General features: G+C 37.0%; 1 protein-coding gene and 1 long non-coding RNA gene across 2 annotated transcripts; both read right to left on the reverse strand.

Moving 5' to 3' along the window:
- Nucleotides 1-2,848: 2,848 nt before the first annotated feature.
- On the reverse strand, nucleotides 2,849-3,423 carry LOC115987505. Its single transcript, XR_004091108.1, has 3 exons — nucleotides 3,373-3,423; nucleotides 3,043-3,096; nucleotides 2,849-2,933 (listed from the first exon to the last, which is right to left on the reverse strand). It is a non-coding gene; the product is annotated as an uncharacterized LOC115987505 (long non-coding RNA).
- A 2-nt stretch (nucleotides 3,424-3,425) lies between these two features.
- Nucleotides 3,426-15,050, reverse strand: LOC115985258 (hippocampus abundant transcript-like protein 1). The gene is made up of 7 exons (XM_031108222.1): nucleotides 14,882-15,050; nucleotides 13,461-13,573; nucleotides 13,264-13,386; nucleotides 12,992-13,164; nucleotides 12,748-12,823; nucleotides 11,762-11,848; nucleotides 3,426-3,575 (listed from the first exon to the last, which is right to left on the reverse strand). Exons 1-7 carry the CDS (start codon nucleotides 15,048-15,050, stop codon nucleotides 3,426-3,428), a joined length of 891 nt encoding a protein of 296 aa, XP_030964082.1.
- Nucleotides 15,051-15,293: the final 243 nt, after the last annotated feature.

The following is a 15,293-nucleotide window of genomic DNA, read 5'->3' on the forward strand; positions in this document are numbered from 1 at the left end:
CTCTAGGTTCAAATTGATAAGGATTGGGCTACCTCACTACCTAGTTCTATGGCATGCATCAGATGGTCTCAACCATCCATTACTTCTTTTGGATAAGATACCATCCCAACAAGGTATATTCCCAAAAGAAGTCACGGCTGGAAACCAAATATAGACCCCTTTTCCCCCTACCACCAAACCATACCCTCTGAATCCACTTGACCGTGGGCCCACCTCCCTTGTATTGGCTGGGTACAGGTTGGTGGTGCTCCGGCCCTTGTGTGCTTGCTCTACTATCTTCTATTTTTGTCTTCTTTTGTTCCCACGCCATTTCTGTTGTAGCAGATTAGCTTTATTTTGTTCAGCTGCGTGTCTCTGTCTTATTTCTTCACGCGTTCCCTACTGTGTTTGTCATTTCCTTTAGTTTGACTTTTCTTTCCTTCACGCGTTTCATGTTGTTCCTTGTTCCTTTTCATCATGCTTTTTCATATTAGTTTTCACGCCTATCTTTCTTGTACAAAAGGATTTGGGCCTTTGTGGGCCAAATAATGTTGACTGGATCAAAAGGGTCTTGGGCTCAATTTGTCTTTATCTACCGAAGCCATTCTGCTGAAGAACTGTATTCTGCGGCAAATCTATATTCTACTGCAGATTTGTAATCTACTGCAGATCTACGTCTTGCTGTAGATTGCTTTCCCTTACACTTCTTTCTTTGGACCTTTCTTGCTCTTCGATCTTCTTGGTGGGTCTTTGGGCCTTGCTTTTCATTGGGCTTTCCTTTGTATGGGCTTTTGCGTCTTGCAACTTAATGGGCTTTCTTCCTCATGGGCTTTTGGGTACGGATTTGCAAAAATGGGCATCAACAGGTATCAATTGGAAATACATCTACAAGATTCTTGCAAAATTTCTTCATACATCAGTGATAAGTCTTGAACTTGGGAGTATTTAAGATCATAAAAACATTTTTCTTGTAATGATTTATACTCTAAACTATATGTTTTTCACTTATAATTTGGAGGTAGTTTTGAATCAAATAAGTTTTAATTTAAACTATGAATTTTCTAAATCTTTTCAAATCTGTCTCTAATGAGTTACTGCTAATTTAAAAAAGTAACAAATTCACATAAACTGTAATTAAAACTTGACATCAAAATCCTTTGATAATTTCATGTGAATTGCATATTGTATTTTCACACTAAAATTACTTTAAAACAACATAAAAATTCTAATAGACAAAATACAATTTAATAGAAGTGCTATTATTTTGTGAATTAGTTTGTACTAACATTCCACTTGATATTTACATGACAATCTCTGAACGAATAAATTTGTATAAATTTTAAATTTTGAGTTTTAATTGAGACTTTTTAAAATCTATGATTTAATTTATATATATATATATATATATGTATCTATGAATGTGCTTTTAGGGATGCCAAATATGACATCACCACCTATAAAAGCTATTACAAAACACTTGGTAAATACAACAATGAACTATATCACTTGGAGGTGAAGCTTCAATGTCATCTTTTGCAGCTCAGGGATGCTTAAAGTTTAAAGGAACTTTCTAAGGGATAAACACATTGGAAGCTTATTAGCTCTAATACAATTACAACATTGCTCTATGCAAGGGACCCCAAATATTTATATCAGCTTGGGACAAACAATCAACTCTCACTTAGCAATGGTGATTCAATGTTAAGGTGAAGCTTTAATGTCATCTTCTACAGCTCAGGGGTGCATAAAGTTTAAAGGAACTTTTTAAGGGATAAACTCATTGCAGGCTTGTTTGCTCTTATACAATTACAACATTGCTCTATGCAAGGGACCCCAAATATTTATATCAACTCGGGACAAACAATCAACTCTCACTTAGCAATGGTGATTCAATGTCATCCTCTAAATTATTGCTTGAAGGTGCCCCAGGTTCAAGCAGGCAAGCAAAACATAAGGAAATCATCTAAGGAGATTAGGATTCAGAGTTAGTTAAGAGAGAGAGAGAGAGAGAGAAGGGGGGGTATGTGCTTACCCTGCATACAGATGCGCATATAATACGGAAACCTTTGCAGTTGAAAGGAGCACTGCTAGATAAGAACCATGCTGAAACAACAATTTAACTTGTTAGCAATAAATATGAATTGATTCTAACACTCAACTAAACAAGAGATGAGTTAGTCCACTCACAAGTCAATGGACTCATTACAAGTGGTGATAGCAAACTTGATAATGATTCCAGCAAACTTGATAATGATTCCACACCAGCCACAAATCCTTGTGCTTTTCCTTGCACAAAGAATTGAGCATGCATGTCAATGGAGTGACCATGGTTCAAGAGCTTTGTAATTTATTTAGCTCAAGAAGTAACTCAACACAAAACAAGCTATTTTGATATGGGAGAACCCCATATCTACTTTTATTTCTTTTTCTTTACAAATTCTCTATCAGTCAAGTGAATGCAACAATTTCATTCGATAACGATAGATAAAAAATCGAAAGAGAAAAATAATTGGACCAATTTGCCAAGAAAGCTGCCACTTTAAACTCAAAACTCACTACTATGTCATGCTGATCTGATTCGTACTAAACACATGTTGATGAATCTACCTGATTTTTCCCAACTGAGTTCAAAGTTCAATCTAAAGAAGTAGAAAACATCTAGGTCTAGATGAGTAGTGTGACATATGAGATGATAGCATTAGCTTTTCTCAAACAACGTTATCTAATTAAACAACCTCACTCTACGTATGACAATACCAAGAATACAGAAAACAGGTCTTTCTTTATATTGGCAGTAAGAGGAGAAGATTTTTTTTTTTTTTTTTTGGTGGAAATCATAATTTTCCAGAAAGCATATCAAGAACTATGGAATGCAAAACTGTAGGTAATGGGATCATAGGTATTTTCCAAACCTGGTCGTTTGAGCTTGATGCTCTTGAAATAATGGCATAAGTCTACATGTAATTTGACAGGAAAAATTGAAAGACCATTAGAATTAAAAGGTGAACTGAATAACCACATTTAATATTATTTTATGAAAGAATTGATGATTCCAATACTTACAGCAGGTCTTACAAGGACAACTACCACTTTAAATGTGGCACACATGAATGGTACCTGCATTGTGGCAATGTTACATTGTTATTGACTGAGAAATGTGTCCACAGTTGAAAATAATAAAAAGAACTAGGAAAATTTTTGTTTTTACTTTCACAAACTCTTGATTAACACATGATTGATTTTATAACTCCAAAAGGAGGAATAGAAACTCTAAAATTCAAAATAGCCTAAAGAAAAATCAAATAAAGAAAAGATTCTGCTCAAGTGTTTCTGTGTCAGAAATTTTTCCTTTAGAATAGAGTTAAATAAAACATTCATCAAGTGTGTACATACCCATGGCGCCCATGCAAGGCCATTGAATAATGCCTGCACAGCAAAAAGAACCATTAGTTTTTCTTTTCTTTTGTAATTTGTGCTGGGGGTATTATTGTATTAAAAGTAAAAATTATAAGTGACTTACATAAGCTTGCAAGTATTCCTATGCACAATATCACCTTCTCTCCAACCAATGGATTTATTAGTGGAAGCACCAACATCTGGAAGCAAACCACAAACCGAACATATTATAGGAAGAGCATTTCTTGAGGATTTTAAATTTTTCATAAAGGAAAACAACATGCTTAACATGAACATCATACGGAATATTTTGGACAAAAGAGAATTCATGTATGCCAGTCGTATGACAGTACTCTCAATTCCAGAACTCATAAAATAAACTTCTTAATTATAAAAATTTTCAAATATGAAAAATATTGTGCTCATTAAGAGGGAAAACAATAAAACAGAATACAACCCTAAGAATTGTTTCATTTTTGTTAGGACATATGTGTTTCACATGTTAAGAACATATGTCATGATGTTATGTAATTGGCTTATCCTTTGACAAAATGCACTTTATTTGTATTTGGGTAGATTTAGGATGTGTTTAAATACTTCAAGAAACCATGTTTCAAGATCAAGTATTGAAGCCTTCAAGTCTGTTCAAGAAAACAAGTTGATAGTGTAAATTCATTAAAGCTCGACAGCTGGCTCGATAGCTGCATCTATCGAGGTTAAGAAAGCTGTTCAAAGTTCAGTGTGCTCGACAGCCGCTCGACACCTCCTATCCGTCGAGGTTTAAGAATTTCAAAATTCTAATATGATTTTCTTGGGATCCGTGAATGTGTCTTTGGGTTTTCTTTTCTCCTAACCCTAGACATATAAAATGATTCTTTTAAGGGCCGTCAAACAGTTCACAAGTTGCACAAGCTTTGAGCAAACTCTGTTCAAGCAAATTGTGACCAGAGACTAAGTTCTTGCCCTAGTTCATCTCTTTCTCTTGAAGAAGTTGCTGTGTATGTGCACCGTAGGGTTTTGTGACCAAGCATCTTCTTGATCTTCATCGTGTGGATGAACTGAAGAACTTTGCAACCAACAACCTTCTTAGATGGTGATTAAAGTGGCGTACTAGGATCCGTGCAATTGATTAGTCACGTACTTGGGAGTCGTGCATCTGAAAGGTGAACTGTCACTACAGAACAAGTCCAATTGGGTATTGGGGTAAGGGTTCAACTGTAGGTTGGTAAGGTACTTGAGATTCCTTTACTTGTAACCGCTTGTTGTGATAATAGTGGAGTTTCGGGAGTGGTGACCTGAAAATCACCCGGTGGGGTTTTTGCCGTTAGGTTTTCCCCATTCGTAAAAAAATCACCGTATTATTTATTTTCCGCTGCATTATTAGTTTATTGGTGATTTGTTTGTGCTACCACGCGTTTGTATGATAAATTGATTAATTAATAACTTGGCTAATTAATTAATTAATTTCTATCACAAGGGGTCATTCAGTTTGTGGCCTATCAAGTGGTATCAGAGAAGGCATACTCTGATTAGGGTTTAATATTTGCTGTGTTGATCCATTAACCCCTGTTTGTCATGGATAGAGGACAGTCTTTAATCATACCTTCTTTATTTGATGGCACTAACTATGCATACTGGAAAGTACGCATGAGAGCTTTCTTGCAGTCTCTAGATGAGAAAGTGTGGCAAGCTGTGGAGATAGACTGGACTAAGCCTACAGAAGCGCCAGTCGACTGGGATGATGCCAAGATTAAGGCGGCAAACTTCAATAGCAGAGCATTGAATGCATTGTTCAGTGCAGTCACCAATGAGGAGTTCAAGAAGATATCCTCAACTGAAACTGCCAAGAAGGCTTGGACCATCCTCCAGACAACCTATGAGGGTACAAAGGCTGTAAAAGATTCAAAACTTCAAAGGCTCACTACAAGCCTTGAAGAGATAAAAATGGAAGAGGATGAGTCTTTCGATGAGTTCTATGCCAAGCTAAAGGATATAGTGAACTCAGCCTTCAATCTTGGGGAAACCATTCTTGAACCCAAGATTGTAAGAAAGGTGCTCAGATCTCTACCTGAGAGATTTCATGCCAAGATCATGGCTATAGAGGAATCAAAGGATATTGATAAGATTCCTTTGATTGAGCTAGTTGGAAACTTGCAAACCTACGAGCTAAGGTTAACAAGGATTGGCAAGACAAGTAAAGGCAAGAGCATGGCATTGAAGGCCAAGAGTAGTGAGACAGATAAGTCTTCTGATGATGAAGATTCCAAGATGAAGTCCTACATCACGAGGCAGTTCAAGAAGTTTATAAAGAACGCCAATGGGAAGGGTTTCGACAAGGATCGCAAGCAATCCAGTTCTTCTCAGTTTAAAGGACAAGACAAAGGGAAGAAGGATGCTAAGGAAGGTGGTCAATACACTATTCCCGCAGGACCTAAGTGCTTTGGTTGTCAAGGCCTCAGTCACATGAAAAATGAGTGTCCTACATATCTCAAGAGCATTAGGAAGAGCAAGGCACTTGCTGTTACCCTGAGTGACACCGAGCCTGAGGAAGATTCCGACAATAAGGATGACGGAATCTTAAATGCCTTCACGGCCATTGTTGATCCTACTGATGGGATTGTTGAAGATGTGGTTGAAGAGGAGGAATTGGTGGAATCCAAATTTGAGAAGATGGATGATCAAGTTGACATCCATACAGCCTATGAGAAGTTGTACAAGCTTTCTGAGAAGCATGAGAAACTATATAGGCTAACCATCAAGAAGCTCAGTGATGTGGAACTTGATCGTAAGGAGCTTTCCACAAAGTTTGATGAAGCGAATCAAACTATTGGAGCACTGAGGTTCGAGAACAATTTCTTGGCTAAGAAGACCAAGAAGCTTGAAGCGGAGCTTTTTCAAGTCAGAACTCAATTGGAGAGGACTTCAAGTGCAAAGCTTGATGATATGCTCAGCATTCAGAAATCTGCTTCAGATCGAACAGGTTTAGGGTATGATCTTTCTTCCTCTAATACTGCTTCTACTAGTACTACTATTTTTGTTCCTCCTACTAGTAATGTTAAAATTGAGAACAATGAGATTAAGACTGAATTAGCTAGTGAGAACATAGACAAGGGTAAATCTATCCTAGGAGCACCCCCTGAGCTTGAGAAGAAAGATGTTAAAAACCCTAGGGCTAAGAAGGCTAACTCTCAAAAGCCTAAACAAAAGAAGTAACATCTCTGTCATCATTGTGGAGCTGCCGGTCACACTCGACCAAATTGCTACAAGTGGCTTGCCACTCAACAGAGCAACGACATGATAGCATCTGGGAACCAGAATCAGCTTCAATCCTCTCTTGCTCCCCTTGGAGATCTTCTCAAAGCCCTCATGTTCCTTTCGAACTTGAACGGTTTTTCCCCCTCACCGCCGGTTCAAGGGTTTAATCAAAGGAAAGGTTCTTCTAGGGTGTGGAAGGAAAATGGCTCCAAGTGATTCTGTCACTTTTCTCTCTCTCTCTCTCTTTTTGTTTTTGTGTGTGCATTACTTTTGTGTTTTGCTTTCAAGTTTTAAGTCAGTCTAGTTTTTATGATTTGGTTGTTTAACATGTTTTTTTTTTTTTTTTTTTTTTTTTTTTTTTTTTTTTTTTCAGTTTTGCTTTGTTTTGTTTTTCATATAAAAAAAAAAATTTGAAAAATCAGAAAAATACAAAAACAGTGTGTGTTTTGTGTACATTGGTACTTGTGTACCTTGGATGACCATTGAAACAAAGTCTTCTAAATCTTGTATCATTTGTAACTTAGATGAGTATCTCTATGCACAACTAAGCAAGTGAGTTTTGTGGCTCGTGTTTGTGATGAGTAAGATTAAGTTGTCTCTTATACTTCACACTCATATCACTCTTTTTGACGGGAAGGACTAGAAAATCCTAAGAGAGGCATAAATAACCATCTCACCACTGTTGCTCGTCAATCATAATATGACACCTGTATGCTTCGGCATAGCAAAAGTGCAGTGTCAATGACATTTGTGTGCTTAGGCATAGCTAAATTGGAATGTCAAATATCATTGGGTATTTCTTTTCTCTCTCTAATATGCCCTTGCATGATATGCTTAAAAGAAAAATATGCAAAGAAAAATTAAAAGCAAAAATATAAAAAATGCTTTAAAAATGATTGTAAGCGTGTATTCTAAGAGATGTGGGAGTTATAGGATGTACCTCGAAGGTGATAGTCCCCATCAAGCAGTTATGATTGTGTGTGAGTTAAAGTTATTTTCTCATATCTCAAATCGTCATAACATGTATACACTTATGCAATCTTGCGATGTTTTTCACACACAACACGCAATATTCTTTGCTATTCTTGATACATGTCCAAGTACAATGTGATTTGGCCATCACAAGGTTTTACATGTGTTAATGTATGCTCACTAAACTGTCTTGACTTGTTTTTGAAATATAAAATTGGTTAGACTTGTTTAGTGTATGTGTGCTTCTTTTTGAAGATCCATGTGCTTAAAATTTTTATTGAGAGATGATTTTGAGAGCTTAATATGTTGATTGGATCATTGGTTGAGTTGCATGTTGGATTGCATTCATGTCTGTGTTTTTCTCATCTCGAAAAATTGGTTTTAAATGCTGGCTCAACACCTCCTTGATACCTCCTTGATACCTTGCTGACTGTCGAGCTTCTTCAACTTTTTCTAATTGCAATCCCGACAGCTTCCCGATACCTGGTGGATTGATCAAGAATGGCTCTGCATCCTTGATAGCTTCTCGACACCTGGTGGATCGATTGAGCTTCTGTTCTTGGTTCTGTTGTTCCTTGACACCTTCTCGATACCTCAACTGTCGACGACCATTTTTCTTGACACCTCCTCGACAGATATCTCGATACCTCTTGATACCTGCATCTGTCGAGATTTACTGCAGGCACTATTTAAGCTCCCTGTGCGATCTAGAACTCATTTCACTCGATCTCTCTCTCGATACGTCTCTAATTTCTCTCCCAAACTCTCTCATCTCACTCCCTTAACTGTTCCTCAAGGTTTCTTCAAGCTTTTTCAAGTTTTTCTTCACTTGGTAAGCTTCTAATCCTTTCATATTCATGCATTTCATGTTTTGAAACCTAGGTTTTGGGGATTTTGGAAACTTTTGGGGTTTTTCAAAATTGATGAGTTATTTTTGAAATTTTAGGATGTGTTTTCACTTAAATGATTTTAAAACCTCATACATTGCATCACATTAGCATTATAATGGTATTGTCATGCATTTAGATGTGTGCTATCTGTTTGTGTGCTGATAGGTTTAGATTGGGCTGAGCCCATGATGCAATTTCTTTTGCATGTCACATGTTCATGCATTTCCCATGCATACTTACTATTTTTCCAATATAATTGTTATATTTGAAATTGCTTGGGACTTTTCTGATTGTCTTTCTTTTCTCTCCCTCTCTTTTTGTTTACATTAGTCGTGTCTATGGTACCTAAGCGTAAATCCTCTCCAACCCGAAACCCTCTTCATTCTGGTGCTTCTTCATCATCTGATCCTACATTATATCACATTCGGTTCCGTGATGATGATGCCTTCATGGCATTTTCGGAGAACTTTTCTAGACGAGGCATTCATTCGGAACGCCAAGTCGTTCTATCAGACTTTGCCAACACCGACCTTCCCTTTGTTATTCACAGTAGGGGATGGGAGTCACTATGTGACATCCAGGTCACCTGTCCTCTCGTGCTTATCCAGGAGTTTTACTCCAACATGCACGGGATTGATCGGTCAGTACCTCTTTTCTTCACTCGCGTTCGAGGTACACGCATTCCTATCACACCGCAACTTGTTGCGGATGTGCTTCGAGTCCCTAGGATAGAGTTTCCTAACTATCCTAGTTGTGAGCGTCTGAGGACTGTGTCCAGGGATCAGCTCATGTCTGCTTTCTGTGAGTGCCTTTCTGCTTGGGATGAACGTTTGTTTACACCATGTCGACCTTTTGCTAAAGGTCCTTGATTCATGAACATGGTGATGACCTTGTTTTACATCCACTCTCTCACTATAACTCCATTACAGAGCCTCGTGCTCGATTTTTGTTATCTCTTCTTGAGCATCTTACTATAGATTTCCCTTCTCATTTCATTCTATCTATCATAGATGTTCATCTAGATTCGGCGTCCCGTGATAAGCTCATCTTTCCTTCCGCTATCACGAGGATCTTATGCTATTTTTCCGTTCCTTTTCCCTCTTCCGACTATTTCACCGTTATGTGTGCCATAGATTACGCTACTATTAAACGTAGCGAGGCCCAGCTTCGGTCACGGCAGTCGGATTCAGCAGCTCCTCCCTCCCGTTCAGGTCCATCCCGTTCTGCTCCATCCACATCCGCTCCTCCCTCTACTTCGAGCGATGTGACTTTAGGAGACATCATGGCACAACTGCAACGCATGGATGCTCGCCTAGATACACTCTCTACGAAGTTGTATCAGGTGAACGTTCATGTCAGTCGTATAGCACGACGACAGGCGTCCATGGGTGGTTTTGCTCCTGAGGCTATTCCTTCACCCCCTTCTCCCGTGGCTTCTGCTTCTGAGGATGAGGATGATGATGATGATGATGGTGATGACGATGATGCTGATGGAGATGCTAGCTCTACCGATGAGATGTCTACTTGACACTTTTACCCTTTGTCACTCGTGACAAAAAGGGGGAGTAGTTTTGGATTTGAGAGTAGTCATTCTTAGGGGGAGAGTTAGTATAGGACCATTTTGTTAGGGGGAGTGTTGATGTTTTGAGGGATGCAATGAGGATAGTATGTATCTTTTCTTTTCTTTCTTTTTAGGATACATTACTCTTGATGTATGTTTTTCTTTCACCTACCCCTTCATGTGTTGTTTCTTTTCTCCCTTAATACACATGTTTCTTATACTTGTATGCAATCTATTATTTCTGCTTCACACAAGATGCCTCGATGAGTTTTGTTTAAAGTGTTTCAGAAATACAGGTTGTCAAAGTCTACTTGCCATAAACTCTCTTCTTGCAAAGTTTTTCAAGAATTTGTGTTAGGATAGATTTTATTGTATTCAACAAGTGAATATGAGTTGAGTGTTTTATGACTTCTCTCATATGTTCATTTGTTTGTTATGGTTTTGTCACAGATTGCCAAAAGGGGAGATTGTTAGGACATATGTGTTTCACATGTTAAGAACATATGTCATGATGTTATGTAATTGACTTATCCTTTGACAAAACGCACTTTACTTGTATTTGAGTAGATTTAGGATGTGTTTAAATACTTCAAGAAATCATGTTTCAAGATCAAGTATTGAAGCCTTCAAGTATATTAAAAAAAACAAGTTGATAGTGCAAATTCATTAAAGCTCAACAGCTGGCTCGATAGCTGCATCTATTGAGCTTAAGAAAGCTGTTCAAAGTTTGGTGTGCTCGACACCTACTCGATAGCCGCTCGACACCTCCTATCTGTCAAGGTTTAAGAATTTCAGAATTCTAATCTGATTTTCTTGGGATCCGTGAATGTGTTTTTGGGCTTTCTTTTCTCCTAACCCTAGACATATAAAATGATTGTTTTAAGGGCCGTCAAACAATTCACAAGTTGCACAAGTTTTGAGCAAACTCTGTTCAAGCAAATTGTGTATGTGCACCGTAGGGTCTTGTGACCAAGTATCTTCTTGATCTTCATCGTGTGGATGAACTGAAGAACTTTGCAACCAACAGCCTTCTTAGTTGGTGATTGAAGTCGTGTACTGGGATCCGCGCAATTAGTTAGTCACGTACTTGGGAGTCGTGCATCTGAAAGGGAAACTGTCACTACAGAACAAGTCCAATTGGGTATTGGGATAATGGTTCAACTGTAGGTTGGTAAGGTACTTAGGATTCCTTTACTTGTAACCGCTTGTTGTGATAATAGTGGAATTTCGGGAGTGATGACCTGAAAATCACCCGGTGGGGTTTTTGTCGTTAGGTTTTTCTCATTCGTAAACAAATCACCGTGTTATTTATTTTCCGCTGCATTATTAGTTTATTGTTGATTTGTTTGTGCTACCACGCGTTTGCATGATAAATTGATTAATTAATAACTTGGTTAATTAATTAATTTCTATCACAAGGGGTCATTCAGTTTGTGGCCTATCGATTTTTATAACCACGATGCCTTAGCATTGTTTTCTATCCAGAAGACAAATTAACAACCATTACAACACCAACTAGAAGAATTCTTATTTTGATAACTTCAAAGCAACCAAGCAGAGGATTTAGAGAAAAACTCTGGCATATGCCGAGCAGATATTGATATGCTACCTTGACTGGTGGCTAAAGAATAATTCAAATCTTCAGTATAAGGGAATATCAATCTCTTAAGTAAATAAAAGGAAACTTTTGCTCTATAATACACTTCACCTGTGAAATAATTGAACCGAATCCTACAAGCATCAGAATTTCTGAGAACTCATTTTTGTCAAAACCAAAAGCTGCCTTCAGATAGTACTGCACAGGTAGTAGCATAACCATCATGTCATTGAATCAAAAAGAAAACATTGTTTCACGAACTATCATTACTCAACGTCATGGATTGGTTAAATTACAATTATCTTATGAGCAGATAAATCTAGCACTATCTTATCCTAAACTATTGATTAATAAGAAAGCCATTGGCTTTGTAGTCCCTAGCAAGTCTGAAGCTTCAAACCTTTTCTTTTTCTGCACGGATTTCAGCGCAAAAGTTCTCAAATTACTTTGGTGGGTTCAGGACATATGCTTGTGACAACTGTTAAGCAACCAAGTCATGACTCCTCTGATTCAAATTCCCCTGAATAAAGCTCTCTAGTGTCTCCTGCTTCATGTCTTAAGTCTCTACCAATTTCTCTTTCTTCTAGTCCTTCCACATTCTATTTCTATAAGTTCTATGAAATATTTCCTTTAAAACTGGACATCTTTAGCTTTATATTATAATCAAAATTATTTTTATCTATTTTTGGTGTAAGCACATTGCAAACAAATCCTACTCCTACAAGGTACATTTACAGGGCATTTCCCCTTTCTCCCTTTTCTTTGATTTCTCCTCCGCTTTTCAACCCCAACTCACACCATGTGCCAATTACTGATTTATAATGACAATTGGATTTTGGCCAAATTTAGATTGGTGGCAACAACAAGCCTCACAAAAGCTTTCTGTTGCATACAAGGTTTTTTTCAAAATAATTGCTTTAAAGATTCTGACTGAAACTACTCTAGAATGGCTGAATGAATATGTCGTTTATCAAAAAGTAAAAAAAAAGTTATATATATTTTTGAAATATCTGATGTTATATGATGGTACTAAGAGGAAATTGCAGCATGCAACCATCCATTTGCTTGTTAAAATGACAAACTAATAGGAAACATACCATTAAGACATAGTTGATGCCAGACTTTCCCAACTCAAAGAAGAAAGAAACCAGAGAAATGCCCCTTAATGTCGGACTGTAAAAGAGAAATGAGGCACTTTTAGCCAGACAAAGACAATTTACATATAATGTTTTGCAGCTATAAAGGTTTGGTTGCAAAGACTGCCTAAGAGATTTCAGATATGGTATTTACGTAATGCAAGATGAGAATATTTTAAGCTGTCTCGATTATAGACAAAATTACCTGCTCATAACTATAGTAGCAGCATCTTTCATTGATTTGTATCGTTTCTGGATAATTTTAATTGGCGTAGTCAAGCAAGCTGAATTTTGGTCCCTCTTTAGAGCCAGCTTAACCGTCTCAACCAGAAAGAGTTGCATATAAACTGGACAAAAGATCAAGAGAGCTATTGAAACCTGAAACAAAAGGCTGAAATGGTAAAATGATTTGACAAGAGGAAAATTTGACAGAATTAAGGCCGTGTGGCTAATGCTGAGTTTAAAGCAGCAACATACAGGAAAAATGTACTTTTCTGGGAGAAAAAGTGCCAGAAGATTTCCCAAGACATGCGAAGCAGCACAAAGGCCTGTTATCCAACTAAAAGCTGCTGCCCTCTTATTCTCTTCAACAACATCCGCCTACAAAAGATGGGAAAATGAGACCCCCAATATTCCCTATTCATGATTATCAATCACTGAGGAATAACTTTTACCAAATAAGCAATAGCAATGCAGAAAATACTCCCTTGACTTAGAATAAAAGATATTGTACGAAGCACATAGTAAGCATATACAAATACTGTAGACTGATTCCAGGCAAGTATAGCTGAAAAAAGAATACAGAAAAATTAAATTTGTAAATTCACTTTGATGATCTTGACAATATCATTAATGTACTGCTAATAGCATCGTACAGAGAAAGCATTAATGTCATTCACAACTTTGAAAGGTAATCATGTATAGTTGTAATTGAAATTTCCCTTTTTTTTTTCTTTTATATTTGTTCTTTCAACGTGTATGGTCGAACTATAATTACATTTAACTCTTCTTTGTCTCTTATTTTTCATACATCATGTAGGGTGCTTATCTTACTCTAGATCAGTTTCAGATGAATGACGTAGTCAGTAGCCATTCATTCAATCAGAATCAGTAGGAATTCAAAAATTTTCATGTGTTTGTCAGATATATAATCCACCAAAAACAAAAAAAATCACCTTACCCTTCAATAATTAAAAAGTTCTTGGGCAGACTATCTGTCAGATTTGTTTAGCTTGAAGCCAAATTCATGTCCTAGAAATGGTTTCTTGGTTTGAATGCCAAATCATCAATCTTTTGACATGCACATGATCTATGGTTTCCCATCCACTGTCTTCAATAGCATTTGTGACTTCTTCTTTTTTTAAAGGAAAAGCATTTGTAACTTCAATAGTACTGAATCACATTAAATTTTAAAAAGAATAATAATTGAAAAAAAAAAAAAAAAACATGATAGTGAAACAGTTGGGACAAACACATAATATTAATGCAACACATAATAGGGGTTTCATATCCATATATAATTCTCATAGTTCAGAAGGAAATATATAACAGCATTGTACATGTAACTTCACAGAATCATGAAAGTTGTTCAGACGAAACATACCAAATGGGAAAATAGAAGTGGATATAGTAAGAAGGAGCAGTGGTTTATGCCCATGTTCATCTGCAAGCTAACCTAAAAGTGGAAGCACCACCATCTTGAAAATTCCAATCACCTGCATGCATTTAACAAGAAATTGCTTTCTGAGTCGCTCAATGCAATCATATGATTAAAATCAAATTGAGCAGCATAAAGTAAAATAAGTATCTTTTGAACAATGTTAGATACACAATATTTTTCACAATAAATTTCAGAATTGTTGAGTTATCAAGTTGTTATTTATTTATTTGTTTTTTTAAATTTGAAACCACTACTAATATCACTTTATTATCTATACTTGGAAAAATGACTCTTAAAGTTATGGTATAACAGCATGCATCTTATAAAGTTAAGTTGAGTCGAGAACAGTTTAAAGTACCATAAGTTGGTCATCTCAAGTGTGTTGATAAGTTTGCCGCTTGTCTATATATCAAAAGCCAAATTACAAAGACATACTAATGTGAGACTGAGAGGGAAAGAGGAAAGCTAGAAGGTGAGCTCTAGCAAGTCTAGAGTTTATTTCTCCCCTAATGTCTCTATTAATCTCAGATCCTCTCTCTGTGATGTCCTTGGCTTCCATTCTACCCCCAACTTCGGTAAATATCTTGGCTTCCCTCTGAAACATGTGGGTTCCTCATCCCAGGACTATAGCTCCATTATTGAGAGAGTTCATGCTAAGTTGGCTGGCTGGAAAGCAAACTTGTTATCTTTTGCTGGCAGAGTTGTTCATTCTCAAGCCACCAATATTTCTGCCATTCCTGCTTATATTAGCTCTTTTAGCCAAGCAAAGATGGAGACTTTTCCATGAAAAAGAGTCCCCTTGAATCTTGCTTTGATACAAGGTCCACAATAAAATAAAAAAGGGCAA

Source organism: Quercus lobata, chromosome 4 (genome assembly GCF_001633185.2).
Source record: "Quercus lobata isolate SW786 chromosome 4, ValleyOak3.0 Primary Assembly, whole genome shotgun sequence".
NCBI classification, from domain to species: Eukaryota; Viridiplantae; Streptophyta; class Magnoliopsida; order Fagales; family Fagaceae; genus Quercus; species Quercus lobata.